The following is a 14,278-nucleotide window of genomic DNA, read 5'->3' as shown; positions in this document are numbered from 1 at the left end:
CCAGATAAATATTCTTTGATTAACTCCCCAAAATTTCTTCTATTCCAGATTTCACCTAGCCACAGAGGATCCTCCCCATAAAAAAAAGTAATACTTGTGCATACTTGTATGACCTTTTTTCATCCACAGATAACATGTAAATGAAGAAGATTTAATTCTAATAAAAACATGGAAAGTACATTACTATTTTCATTGTTTGGGGGTATTTTAAAAAAAAAAAGAAACTTCTTATACTCTTTAAAAAACAATCTTCCCTTGAAAAGTATTGAGAAAATAAACTATGGCTTAACATGTAACTCATATTCCTCTAAGCCAAATGACTTCTTATTCAACTGGGCACAATACAATATAAAAGTTTTGTATGATCTTAGGGTAAAAAGTCTAAGAAAAAGCTTTTGATTTGGGTCCTTCCTGAGTCTATATATATATATATATATATATATATATATATATACACACACACACACACACACACACTTAAAGAGGGATAAATAGAAAATCCTGTTAATTATGTCTGAGTCCTAAAAAAAGTTATAACAGCCATTGGTGGACATAAGATCCAATCATCAACCATCTAAGATCTTTTATGCATTTAGATTGCTTAACGTATTTTCCAGCCATGGATATATGGTTTGATAAATCTAGTTAAAACAAAAGGTTTGACTCTGGCTGCCAGTAAAAATCAAAATTTGTATGGGGGGGCGGGGGGGGATCAAGTAACAATAACTGTTAGCTTCCCCCTTCCTTTTAACTAAGCTTTCCAAGGCGGCGGCGGGGTGGGAGGTGTAAAAGTTTTGAAGGATAGAGAAAATTCTCCCTCCGGCAGATCACTGCATAAGCACCATATCTCTCTCTCTCTGAATAAAGAAGAAATAAATTCAACTTTGGAACTATGCCATTAAGTGGCGGCTCCTGCAAAGGGGACAGTTTGCTATTAATTGTTAATGTCGTCTGCCATTAGAGGGCACTAAACAACTCTACATTAATGCATTGGAGGGAAGAGAAAAGGAGACGGGAAAAGAAAGAGGGGAGGGAGAAACGGGAGGGAGAGTATGGGCAGAGCCGGGGTAGAGGGAGGGAAAAGAGAAGAGGAGAAGGAGTAGGGAGAGATGTGGGAAGAACTGGAAGGATGGGAGGGGAAGAGAAGTGAGAGAGACAGAGAAACAGACTAAATGAATCTGGAAAGATTAAGAAGGATGTGGAGCCCCCAGAGCCGTCTGAAGTGAGCAAAAAGCCAGCCTCCCCCGGCCGCCCGCGCCCCTCCCCTCCCGTCCTCACGACGGTAATTATAAAGCGAAAAGCGGCGGCGAGGTCACCCGTTTTTACCAGCCTGCTGCACCGAATGCGCGCGGTGCAGGTGCGGCGGCCGCGGGGCTTTGTGATTCATGCCCACTTTCAAAGGGGGGCTTGGGCTCGTCTGAGAGGCACCCAAACAACTGTCTTCTAATATTAGCACGGCTGTATTTCGGGATCTATTATAGTCTGTCCAGACAGATCCCATTGTAATGGGATCTTTTATTAAAAGATTAGCACTATCTCCTGCAGTTGGTGGAAAAAAATCTGTTATCACTGAGTTATTTGCAGTTGTGGAGGGGGTGGGAGGGAGTTGATGGAAGATGGGGGGTGGGAGGGCGAGAGGAGGACTGGGGGAGGGTCTGGCAGGGGGAGGGGGCTGGGGGAAAGAGGGCCGGATTTGAAATCCGTAGGAGAACAAATCCCAGTGACCTGCGAATGTCCAAGAATTTTGTCTGCATACTTGCTGTCTGGTGTCGTTCGGGCTTCAGAAGAGAAAAGAATAGAAATTAAAAAGGCAGCTTTGGAATAAACAATATAGCATTTTCCGTGAAGTAATCGTTTTATATAAAAGGAAATATCGCCTCCTCAGTTTCATTCAGCGGTGCCAAAAATGTTATAAATGAGAGACCCGCCAACTTTCAGCGAAGAATGCCAGGCACTGTACTTAATAAACTGAGGCTACAGAAGTTCATTATCGATGTTGCAATCTTTTTTATTCAGCGAGGAGAGAGAGAAGGAGAGAGAGAGGGAGGAGAGAGGGAGAGGAGAGAGGGAGAGAGGGAGGGAGAGGGAGAGAGAGAGAGAGAGAGAGAGAGACGAGAAGGAGGAAGGAGACTGGGACGAGACCAAGACCCAGGACAGAAACTGGGGAGTCACGGAGCTGGGAAGGAGGGGGGCAGACCGCCTACGTCGGCGCCCCCGCTCGGGGCTGCGACTCCAGACACCGCGAAGTGAAAGGGGAGAAAAGAAAGGGAGAGGGCGAGACTGTGACTGTGACGGGGGGAGGCCGGGTCTGAGGTGTTAAACATTTTTGTTTGGTTCTGACTAGTGGAGAAAGAGGGCCGCGTCTCCGCAAGGGTGGAAGGTGTCAGGGCTGGGGTTCTCAGCAACAACTCTGGACTTGGGGTGGCCGCAAAGTCTGCACGCACAGATCCAGACACAAAATTCGCCGGGTCCCGCGCCCAGGCTGCGGGAGCCTGGAACTGCCGCGAGGCCCGCGCGTTGAGCCCTAACCCGGAGCGGGATGTTTCAGCAGCTCCGAGCTCTCCCGGCGTTTGCAAAGTCTTTCTGGAGCCGGGGAGCGGAGGGACAGCGGTGAGGGCACAAACTCCCGGGTTCCCCCGGCTCTGCCGGCCGCCTCCTTCAGCGCCCCCGCCGCGCCCGTCCCCCCCCCCCAACACACACACACACACACACACACACACACACACACACACACACACACTCACACGCCACCCCGGGCGCGCCGGCGTTGCCTGCGAGCGGCGGCGTGCAGGACTGAAGTGGGTGTTCTTCCCCACTCCCCACCCCCGACGCGTCGCCCCCACCCCCCGCGCCGGTCGCCTTCCCCCCTCCCTCTCGCTCCTACGCAAATAAGAACTCCGCGATTCCCCTCCTGCTGCTTTGATTTCGAGCACCTCCGACAGATAATTGGGAAGGGTTTCCAGAGGTGGGAAATGTCACCTGATTCACACTGAACTTTTAAAAGCTCCCCACCCCCAAGGAGCCGCGTACACCCTCGCTCGCGGCCGCCCTCCCACAGCCCCACACACTGGGAGACCGCCCACCGCAAACCGCGGAGACCCCCGTCTAGATTTAAAGCGCGGCTGCGCCCGGCTTCTGACGTCCATTGAATCGCGCGGGCGGCCGGCGGCGAGCGCGGGGCTGCGCCGGGATCGCTGCGCCCTCCGCCGCTCGCCTCTGCGACGCGCGCCGCTTGCCCGAGCCACCCGCCGCCGCGCCCGCTCCCCGCGCCGCCGCGCTCCTCGTCCCGCGCCTGCCCCCAGGATGGTCCGCGCCAGGCACCAGCCCGGCGGGCTTTGCCTCCTGCTGCTGCTGCTCTGCCAGTTCATGGAGGACCGCAGCGCCCAGGGTGAGTGAGGGGGGGATGCGCCGGCTAGGCTGGGCAAAGGGCAGGGGATTCTACTTTTCTGTCGTCTCCACTTGGTCTGTTCAGAACAACGCTGCTCTTGGAAGATGTTGGACCAACTTAAGAGACTCCGGGATGGAGAGAAGTGAAAAAATTGAAGGCAATGACACTTTAGAGCTAGGAAAGGAGTTTGCAGCTCGATTATCCTTAAAAAGGGAAAGGGAATGAGCTAGAGTCTCTCAGTAGTTAAGTGTTAGATGCTCCAAGTTCTGGCCACGGTGATTTTAGATGTTATCTCTGGTGGTTGACTCTGAAGAGAGGAATAAGCAAGCATCAGTAGCCTGGAGATTTCAATAGACCCATTTGCAATCTGACCTATCTTCCTCTCACATCTTTTGGTGACTTTAAAAAAATGACCTGGGGTGGCGAATAAGGAAGAAATACCAAATTTTCTTGCGTGGCTGGAGGACGTGGTTTCAGAAACTTTGCCCAAACTTGGAAATGTGGGTGCTGAAAATTTTAGAGGGAAGTAGTTTTCTGCTTAGTGGATGCTCCTTCCTACCCCCTCCCCCAACCCCGAAAAAAAGGGCCAAATTATTACCCCGAAGTATTTTGAGTACTTTACAGTTTTTTTTTCCCCTTTTGCCTCATTGCTCTGTTAACTTTCTGTTCAATAGTGACCCCCTAACAACTGCTATAGATTTTGACATAAATTAAGAGGAAATTTCTGAAGTTTATCTTTTAAAACTTGACTTGTTTTATTTCAATTAGTCTTTGGAGAGAATTTTTAAAATAATGATAGTAGCAGCTTGCGGTCCAATTATTGTTAAAGTTGCATTGGTGATTCATGAAAAGTCCTCCTGCCCAAATTATGAACATTGAAAAGAGGGAAGAGGGGAGAAACTATTTGCAAATATTTCTTGGTAGGTATGAGGTAGGTCTATATAACCATGAAGTGGTTTAGAAGCACCCACCCTTTAACGAGATACTTTCCCAGCTTTAGAGTTAACATTTTGTGCGTTGTAAACTGCCATTCTGGGCACTGCCCCTCACCGTCAGTCCCGCACCGCAGGGGTCTGCCCGCCTTTCGGGTAGAGGTGCTGCCTTGGGTGCTGGGAAGGTGGGCGCCAGGGAAAGCAACCCTTGGAGATTTCGAAAGATCGAAGCGGCTGCGGTACGCTACGGGTCTGATGGATTGCAAAACGGCCCGTCGGGCGGGCTGCGCCTCGCCTCGAGGCCGCTCAGGGCAGCTCCAGGCTGGGCCGGGTTGCTTTTTGCTTTCATTTTTCACAAATGCCTTTTCTTGATCTGTCCCTGCATGTCTCTGTCTCTGTTTCTTTCTTTCTCTTCTCTCTCTCTCCTCTCGTTCTCCTACTTTCTTAACCCCTGTCACAAATAATTCCCTTACCGCCTACATGAAACCAACATGTAAAAACATCCGTCGCATCCTGTTTTTGTCAGGTTCTTTTAATCTGCTCTTCCAGTCGCTGCAGGTTATGAAATGGGACGAATAAAAGTAAACAGTCTAGTAAAAGTCAATGCAAGCTGCACGTGTTGTGTCTGGGTCACTGGTAACTGACATTGATATGGCTAGGGCGCTCTGGCTTCTCCCTCTCGCCCTCCCTCCCTCCCCCTCGCCCACCTCCCACCTTGGTGAGCAGGGCTTCCTTTCACCCGGTTTCTCACCTCTCCACCCTCTTCAATTTATTTTCTGCTTTTCTCCCCCGTCTGTCTGTCTCTGTCTCTCCTCCACTCCCACCGCACCCCCTCTCTCCTTGCTTGTCCCCTCCCCATCTGCCTGGGGTCTTCTTTGCTCCCTTGATGGCAGGCTGACTCCCTCCCCTTATCCCACTGCTCACTCATTCACCTCCCCACCCCTGTCTCTTCACAGCTGGGAATTGCTGGCTTCGCCAAGCCAAGAATGGCCGTTGCCAGGTCCTGTACAAGACAGAACTGAGCAAGGAGGAGTGCTGCAGCACTGGCCGTCTTAGCACCTCATGGACAGAGGAGGATGTGAATGACAACACGCTCTTCAAGTGGATGATTTTCAATGGGGGTGCTCCTAACTGCATCCCCTGTAAAGGTAGGGCTCTTCCTCCCCAACTTTCAAGCCCTCAGTAGAGGGCGTCCAACTCTCAGCTTCAGCACTAACTAGCTAGGGCTTGGGACTAGGAGAGCTTTGTTGGTGGACTCTCCCATTTTTCCCCCAGCTCTCATTAGCTGGGTCAAATCCAGCCTGTTACATGCTGTAGGCAAAACAAGGTCTGCAGAGGTCCCATGTGGTGGTAAAACCAGCCAACATGTGCTTTTTGAGATGCAGGCTGGTCCAGATCCACAGTCCTCACCCCTTGTCCCCCTCTGAGTCTTCTAGGAAAGGACTTGATGGGCCCCTCCAGCACAACCAGGGTTGCAAGATTTCGCAAGGCTTGTGCAGCCCTCCTGGCTGACCTGGCCACTGCCTGACCCCGGTTTCTAACTGTGCTTCTCTCCAACTCCTAGAAACGTGTGAGAATGTGGACTGTGGACCCGGGAAAAAATGCCGAATGAACAAGAAGAACAAACCACGCTGCGTCTGCGCCCCAGATTGTTCCAATATCACCTGGAAGGGTCCAGTCTGTGGGCTGGATGGCAAAACCTACCGCAACGAATGTGCACTCCTCAAGGCCAGATGTAAAGAGCAGCCAGAACTGGAAGTTCAGTACCAGGGCAAATGTAAAAGTAGGTCCCACCCTTAAACAAGACCCCTCCTCCCTTCAGTGTTCTACCTTAAGTTGACACTCTGGAAGACCCCTGTGGAATAGGATAACCCATAGTAAGATCCTAATAATAGCAATAATGATAATAGTGATACCAAATAAAGGTATCTTACTTCTAAAGGGTCATTAAGTTTGCTGAGGGAACCAACTGAGAGTCATATATGTCCTTTTGAAAACTACCAGGCTCCCAAAGTACCTTTTTGTATGTGAGGGGCAGGGTACTAGAGATTGAACTCGGGGGCATTCAACCACTGAGCCACATCCCTACCCCTATTTTGTATTTTATTAAAGACAGGGTCTCACTGAGTTGCTTAGCACCTCGCTAAATTGCTGAGGCTGGCTTTGAACTCGTGATCCTCCTGCTTCAGCCTCCTGAGCTCCCCAAAGTACCTTTTGAAAGCTGAGGCTTCTCTCTCATGATTTCCTTGATATTGCCAAATTCTTACTGCCTAAGGACTAGAAAGTGCCTATTGAAATGTTTTCTTTCTTTCTTTTTTTTTTTTTTCAGAGACCTGCCGGGATGTTTTCTGTCCAGGCAGCTCCACATGTGTGGTGGACCAGACCAATAATGCCTACTGTGTGACATGTAACCGGATTTGCCCAGAGCCCACCTCCTCTGAGCAGTATCTCTGTGGGAATGATGGAGTAACCTACTCCAGTGCCTGCCACCTGAGAAAGGCCACCTGCCTCCTGGGCAGATCCATTGGATTAGCCTATGAGGGAAAGTGTATCAGTAGGTATTAAGGAAAGAAAAGAGATAATAGAGGATTGAAAAAGCTAGTTCTGTTATTAAAAATGTGAATTTAACCATTGAGTAGTCCATGACTTCCCCAAATGCATAGCTTCAGCAGAGCAAGCAACACTTCCCAGTTTGGGTAAACTGTTTTGACCACAGCATTCCTTGTGGAAACCATTGTCTTCTGGAAGCAATGACATATATATTCAAATGCCAGCAGGAAGCAGAAAACAATATTCCATCTTAGAAAACTTAGAACTACACAATCTTGCACATTTTTTGAAGTGCTAGACTTGCTAGAAGCAAAAAGTAATTATTTAACAGTTCTTAAAATCTGTTATCAGATTCCAGTAGTTGATGGAATTCTTGCTTTTCTAAAAGATCCCACTTGTAGGAAATAATCAGATGCATATTTAACTGTGAAATCCTGTTCCGAAAAATATTGTTTTCATGAACTTCTGTAGTAGTTCATGTGGGTGTAGTAGATCATGGTGTGTGTGTCTTTGTGTGTATTTAATTATCAATCATTTTTGCATTACATTTTCATTATCCCCACGAGTAAGTAATAAAATATAAATTATATGTTTATATTTATTAATAGGGAACTAGAAAAATAAAAGGGAAATGGGACAATCAGTTTACTCATCACAGATGTATTATATCCTAGAAGCAAAGTCCTGTGAAGATATCCAATGCAGTGGTGGAAAAAAATGTTTATGGGACTTCAAGGTTGGCAGAGGCCGGTGTTCCCTCTGTGATGAGCTGTGCCCTGACAGTAAGTCGGATGAGCCTGTCTGTGCCAGTGACAATGCCACCTATGCCAATGAATGTGCCATGAAGGAGGCTGCCTGCTCCTCAGGTGTGCTGCTAGAAGTAAAACACTCTGGATCTTGCAACTGTAAGTGCGATTTGTAACCTTGGTGCAATTTAAGGCATTCCCAGGCAAGCTCTAGGGAATGGACACTTGAAAAGCACGCAAACCTCCCCACATAAACCCATTTCTGTGTAAGTTAGGTAGCTGCTAAATTTCACCAACAATTCAGTGATCCATAGAAAAAAATTCTCCGCAATGTTTCCTGACTTTTAGGACTTACCTGATGATCATCAATTGCATTGCTCTAAAAACCTGTTTCCAGTTGTTTGCCCCTAATTCTTTTGCTGTAGTAGTATGCTTTGCTGTTTGCTTCATTAACACTTGAATCTAAACTAACTGCTTCAAAAGTTATGTTTTCCCCCCCAACGACAGCTTTATATTATCACACAGGGGCCACTGCCTCTACTAACTCTGAATTAAAGACCCAAAGCAGTTATACATAGAACACGAGCGCTTTTTATCTAATTTCAGGAATCTGCCCGTAAAACCTGAGCCATTGATTCTTCAGAACTTTCTGCAGTTTTTGACTTCATAGATTAATGGGTTTTTTTAATTAAACTTATTGCATAAAAGCAGATGCCAAAAAAAAAAATCTCACTACAAGTCACATAAAAATGCAGCGTTGTAATATGGCTGCATCAGAGGGCTTTGAAAACATACACTGAGCTGCTTCTGCGCTGTTGTTGTCCATATTTAAACAACAGCTCCCCTGTATTCCCCCATCTAGCCATTTCGGAAGACACCGAGGAAGAGGAGGAAGATGAAGACCAGGACTACAGCTTTCCTATATCTTCCATTCTAGAGTGGTAAACCCTCCACCAGTGTTCAGTGTTGACATAGCCTTTGGGCAAAAAACAAACAAAAACAAAAACAAAAAAAAAAAAAAGAAAATATATTGTCCATACTGTAAATAAGTGTATGCTTATTTATTTGGGGGGAAAAGTATACATTAAAGGACATTTGTCCTAAACTCTCTCCCAGGCCACCTTGTTACTCATTGGGCACGGAGAGGCGGTCATTGTGAGGTCTACTGGATGAGGCCCATAGTTGAGACTTGTAGACATTTATTTATACTGTGTCATGTTTTATAATTTATACATAAAATGTCTGGTTGACTGTACACCTTGTTTTTGAAGAAGTTTATCAGTGAAAGGAAGAGCAGTTGTTATTTATTGTGAGGTCTCTTGCCTGTAAAGTAAAAGCTTTTTTTTTCCCCCTTGTAAACCATTTGAGTCCATTCCTTACTATCCATTCACTCATCTGTCTCCCTTCATTTCACTGTTGTTAGATTCTTTTCCACTTTTAACAAACTTGCATGTCAGTTTCTGTCATGTTTATTTATTGGATTCTCTGCTGCCTGATCTGTACATACATGATCCCTCGGGTTTTGTTTACAAGGAATCTTGACTGACCAAAAGGCATTATAACTCTGACTCAAATACAGGTACAGAGGAAAGGCACCTTTAAGGAAATTCCTTCATTCAGTTCTCTTGTTCCTATGAAGACTTTTATAAGTGGGTGAGAGCAATGTTAGACCTCTAACATCCTTTTAAGAAGTTACAGATCCAAAGAAATGGAGTGATATGGGTGTCTAAAGGAAGGTGAAGGCTACACATTCAACCTTTTAGGTGTTTCCTTTACGCTAGTCGACTGTACCTTTTAAATTAGTTTTTTCAACCAATGTGTCACTGAAAGTCCTATCAAAGCTTTATCAGTTCAAGTTTCTTGCTTTTCATAATACTTTTTTCTGATGCAATTTTATATTTTCAAACATGGCAAGTTAAATATAAATTCATTTAAATATATAGTTTTGTACTTTTCTACCATGTAAATGTGCAATGTATATAAAAGTTATAATGTGTATTTGTAAATAAATGATGAGTGAAAAAATAAAAAAATTTTAAAAAGCCAATGGTCTCAATTCCTGTTGATTCAAAAGAAGATATTTGGGCTTCTAAGTAAAAATGTATGTGAAGCATTTGCTATGGGATATGGTTATCATTGGAATTAAGTGGCCAAGGCAATTGAGTCTCCAAAATGGGGTAGTTACAAATCACTTAAGTGGACCTAGAAAGATAAAGGGATCTAAGGTCCCACAACCCTTTTGCAAGAGTAACATATATGTGGGACTGGGCTTATGGCTCAGCGGTATAGTGCTCACCTCACACGTGCAAGACCCTGGGTTCGATCCTCAGCACCACATAAAAATAAATAGATGAACAAGTGAAATAAAGGTGTTGTGCCCAAGTATAAAAAAATATATGTGTATGTATATATATATAGATAGATAGATAGATAGATAGAGAGAGAGAGAGAGAGAGAGTAATATATATGTGTCCCCAGCCACAGAAGAAAGACACTATCAATGTGGGTCCTCCCTATACCATACCTAACGTTTCCATTTGAAAATACCATCTTAGCTGCTTGGTGCCACAGCCAAGAGTCCCCAATATATACTATGGTCCTTAACTAAATAAAATAGCCCATGGATCTTTACAAAGCAACATCACAAGGAAAAGTAAAAACAGGTCAACAATATTTAACAAGCACCTTCTTGAAATCAATTGCAGAAATGGGTGTTATAGTATTGGAATTCTAGAGACTGGGTGAGATGAGGATGAGTGAAGGTGGATTTCTACAATCTAGTTAATCTTGATGAAGATTAAATAATGACATGCAAAGTAGAGGAAAGGCTGTCAATATTTTGCAGTTTATGTTATACATTACTAAAGCCTTGGAATGGCATTTAGGGCATTAATCAGGGGTCCTTTAATACATGGCAATATATAGGAATACATAAGTAGATCATCAACACAAATTTCCAAGTTGTTGTGTGCTACTTACTCAAAGCCTAAATATATTAAAACAGCAAAGTGCAAGATGAAAAGAAGTGAGGAACAGAATTGGGAAGGAAAAAGCAAAGAGTCAATGTTACCAACACTGCTAAACAAATATTCTTTCTTGAGCAATGCTAAAAATTATTACTAAAGTTCAATAGCTCTCAACTATGGCCTCCAAATGAGAGATTTAGTGGAGGAGGAGGAGGAAGGTCTTTGGTAGCCAGAGTTTATTTAAATGATTAGGAGCCTGTAGGGTTTTGTTGTGTGTTAGCCCTGTGTTCCAAGAAAAAGGGGAAGGAAGTGCAGAGAACAAACAGGTTGCATTAACTACAAGAAGAGTTGTATCTTCTCCAGCATGAAGGAGCTACCTATTTGCCATTGAGGCTCTCAGGAAAGAAAGAAGGGCAGGCAGATGTGCTTCACAACCCTTCCTGGAATTGATTTGTTGCTTGATCTTGAGATGCTACACATGCTTTCAAATTGCCATCATTGATCAGAGTAAAAACATCAAATTTAATAGGCATAGATATGTGTCTTGGCAAGCAGGAGTAAAAAAAATCAACAGCTTGCCTTTTAAATAACACCCAGATTATTTCTTTAAAATTTTATTCTGTATTTGTCAGCATCAATCATTCTCCTAAACGCTAATATCTCATTTTCCTTCTTGGAGTTTCATACTTGTGTAGTAATCTTATTAGTAGTACCCAAATGTGTGTGTATGTGTGTCTATATGGTAAGTCTTTCCACATGCTAGACAAATGGCATATCATTGAGGTATATTCTCAACCCTTTAAGTCATTTCAAATTAAAATTAATATCATTAGGTAATTTGATTGCTAGAACCTAAACTATGTTTCAAAAGGTCAAATTCACTTAGTATATAATGTACTTAACATAAGTAGTTATTACTCACTAGTTTTTAGTCACTAGTTTTTATTAATATGACTCATATTAATCATTATTGGGAACTATAAAATATAAAATGACAATGAAAAATCACTCAGAAGTCTAATTTTCATCAGATGTGACCTATATTAAGATGTATACTATATCAGACATGGCTCAAGTATGGCAAAAATATAACTTAGCAAAATTAAATGCACCCTCTCATGGGACACCAAAATGACTCTAGACTAAATTATTTTAACTATGCTATGAATAAAAATATCGGGCCAATTAGCAAAATCAGGATACCGTCCAAAGATTAAAGTATTGCATCAATGTATTGCAAAATCAAAGTATTGCAAAATTTGCTGAAATTGATTACTGTAGTACAGCTAGATAAAAGAATATACCTAAGCCTGCTACTATGGTACATGCCTGTAATCCCAGCTATTTAAGAGGCTGAGGCAGAAGGATCACATGCTCAAGGCCAAGTTGGGCAATTTAGCAAGACCCTGTCTCAAAATAAAAAAATTAAAAATACTGGAGATATAACTCAGTGAGAGCCCCTCTGGGTACCAAAAACAAAAACAAAAAAAGAATAGTCTTAGAGTCAGGAAATACCCACTGAAGTGTTTAGGAAAAAAGGTCAAAATGTTTATAATTTATTTTTTAATGATTTTTTAAAATCACATTATCACATTTGCATGTGTAATATATTCGAAGAGAGTAAAAAATGACACGTGTTAACAATAAGGGCAACAGAGTAAAAGAGCTATGGTTTTTTTTAATACTATTTTTTTTTTTTGCAACTTTACTGTAAGCTTGAAAACATGTACAAAATAAAAAGTTAAAATTTTAAAAAGTTGACTTCAAGAAGAGGTACACAGCACACTGAGTGCTCCTTTTCATTTTCTAGGGAAGTGAGTGAAAAACCATGTCACACGACCAAAAGACTGGGAAATAATTCCAATTATTCCAATAATTCAGCAAATCTACTCAATGAATCAAAATTGGAGTTGAGAGAATTCCTGACAACTAAACCATACCCAAACTGAGAAACAGACTTTTCCTTTCTGTAACCATCATAAAATTAAGAGTGATTAAGACCCTCCAAATACTCAACACCCCCATTCTCCCTACCACTTGCCATATATTTTTTGACAAGTCATTTAATATCTCTGTGCCTCAGTTTCCTCTTCGGTGTAATCAGACTAATGGAAGTGCCTCCCTCATAAAGATGTCTTGAGAATTAAGAGATAAGGCATGTAAAGTATTTATTTAAAAGCCTGGCACATAGAAAAGTCAGTATTGTAATAATTGTTATTAAGAAAAAAAAAGTGGTATTGTCACCAGACAAGAGATGATATTGGAAAATGGTCCGAGGAGTTGCTGGAGTGGGAAGACTCAACTCAGGACAAGTGGGGTGCTTGGTGTGGAATAGAAAAGAATTTCAGTTTGCTCCAGTCAGAAACAAATAGAGATTTATTTAGGAAAGCAGATACTCATTCTTCTTCCAAAACAAACTTGGTGAGGGTTAAGGATGGGAAGGTATGTAGGGATGACATCAATCTGGTGGTCACAGGATGGTTTATGATGGTCTAGTCATTCTCAGGATTCTTAGGGTGATGCGATTAATTTTCATTATCTGATCAGTTGATAATACTAGAAAGGCCCCTCAATTATAATTTTCTTAAAATATCATACCTCTTTTTGTTTATTCTGCTTATTGGTAGACAATTAACGCTACACAAATTTTCACAAGTATATGAACTTACAGTAATTCTAAGAATTATAGATTTCCCAGAAATTTGGGAGTGACAAGCCAGGAAGAAGAACTAATCTAGAGAATGACATGACTGGAAAAGTATAAGGGACTTTAAATTAAAATTATATTTCCTCATCCTTCCTTTATGTCTCCTTTCTACCTACCTATTCCTTTTATTTCTTCTATTCTATCTTAATCGCCCTTAGGAACTGTAAAATATAAAATGATAATGAAAAATCAATCAGAAGTCTAATTCTCATCAGATGTGACCTATATTAGGATTTTTACACACTATATCAGACATGGTTGAGAGAATTCATCAACCAAATTCTACCTTGAAAGTGCAATTGATGAGCAATTATACCAACTGAAACCAGAAATAGGAGTGTAAACCATTTTTAAGTGGAAGATAAATATAATTTTAAGGTATTATGACCATATTAATATTTAACAAAACTTCACAAAGTTCTAGGCATTACAAGAAACAAGTATAATTCAAAGAAACAGGTTTGGACATATTATTTCTCTTGGAAATTTTTTAAAAATTCACTCAGCCGTCAACATATCCAAAGCTACAAACCCAGTAGCACTTAACCACCGAGCCATATCCCCAGTCCTTTTTATTTTTTTGTTTTGAGAAAGGGTCTCACTAAATTGCTTAGGCCCTTGCTAAATTGCTGAGGCTGACTTTGAATTGCCTCAGCCTCCTGAGCCATCAGGATTACAGGCATCTGCCACCACACTGGGCCAAAATATGCCTTTTGTTCTTTCATTCATATAGCCAATAAAATTCCTGGTAGTAAGATAAGTTACATCATTCTTCTTTAATTTTTATATAATTTCCTACATGAGGACTATAGATCCCTAAAGATAGCAAGAGAATAAATTACTTGCAAATATCAAAAATCTTAATATAAATTGTATAATTATCAGATATTAGAAGATTAACATGTTATTTAATTAATACACTCATTTTTTTTGCAGGGCCAGTGGCACACACCTTTAGTACCAGAGAAAAATCTTTTATGGTGAAATTG

At 42.4% G+C, this 14,278-nt stretch overlaps 1 protein-coding gene across 3 annotated transcripts; it reads left to right on the top strand.

Annotated features, from left to right (window-relative positions):
* Positions 1-2,878: 2,878 nt before the first annotated feature.
* Positions 2,879-9,663, top strand: Fst (follistatin). 3 transcript variants are annotated; one of them, XM_076857294.2, is made up of 6 exons: positions 2,879-3,388; positions 5,277-5,468; positions 5,885-6,103; positions 6,650-6,874; positions 7,548-7,775; positions 8,479-9,663. In XM_076857294.2, the coding sequence occupies exons 1-6, from the start codon at positions 3,304-3,306 to the stop codon at positions 8,559-8,561; spliced, it is 1,032 nt and encodes a 343-aa protein (XP_076713409.1). In that variant the 5' UTR covers positions 2,879-3,303; the 3' UTR covers positions 8,562-9,663. The 3 variants fall into 3 exon arrangements, with proteins under 3 accessions (XP_076713409.1, XP_076713408.1, XP_076713410.1); XM_076857293.2 differs by having other exon boundaries at positions 7,545-7,775; XM_076857295.2 differs by having other exon boundaries at positions 7,545-7,775; positions 8,223-9,663.
* The last annotated feature ends 4,615 nt before the right edge of the window (positions 9,664-14,278 follow it).

This window comes from Callospermophilus lateralis, chromosome 5 (assembly GCF_048772815.1).
Source record: "Callospermophilus lateralis isolate mCalLat2 chromosome 5, mCalLat2.hap1, whole genome shotgun sequence".
Classification (NCBI taxonomy): Eukaryota; Metazoa; Chordata; class Mammalia; order Rodentia; family Sciuridae; genus Callospermophilus; species Callospermophilus lateralis.
The sequence above is the reverse complement of the archived record's forward strand: the minus strand, read 5'-3'. Positions and strand labels throughout refer to the sequence as shown.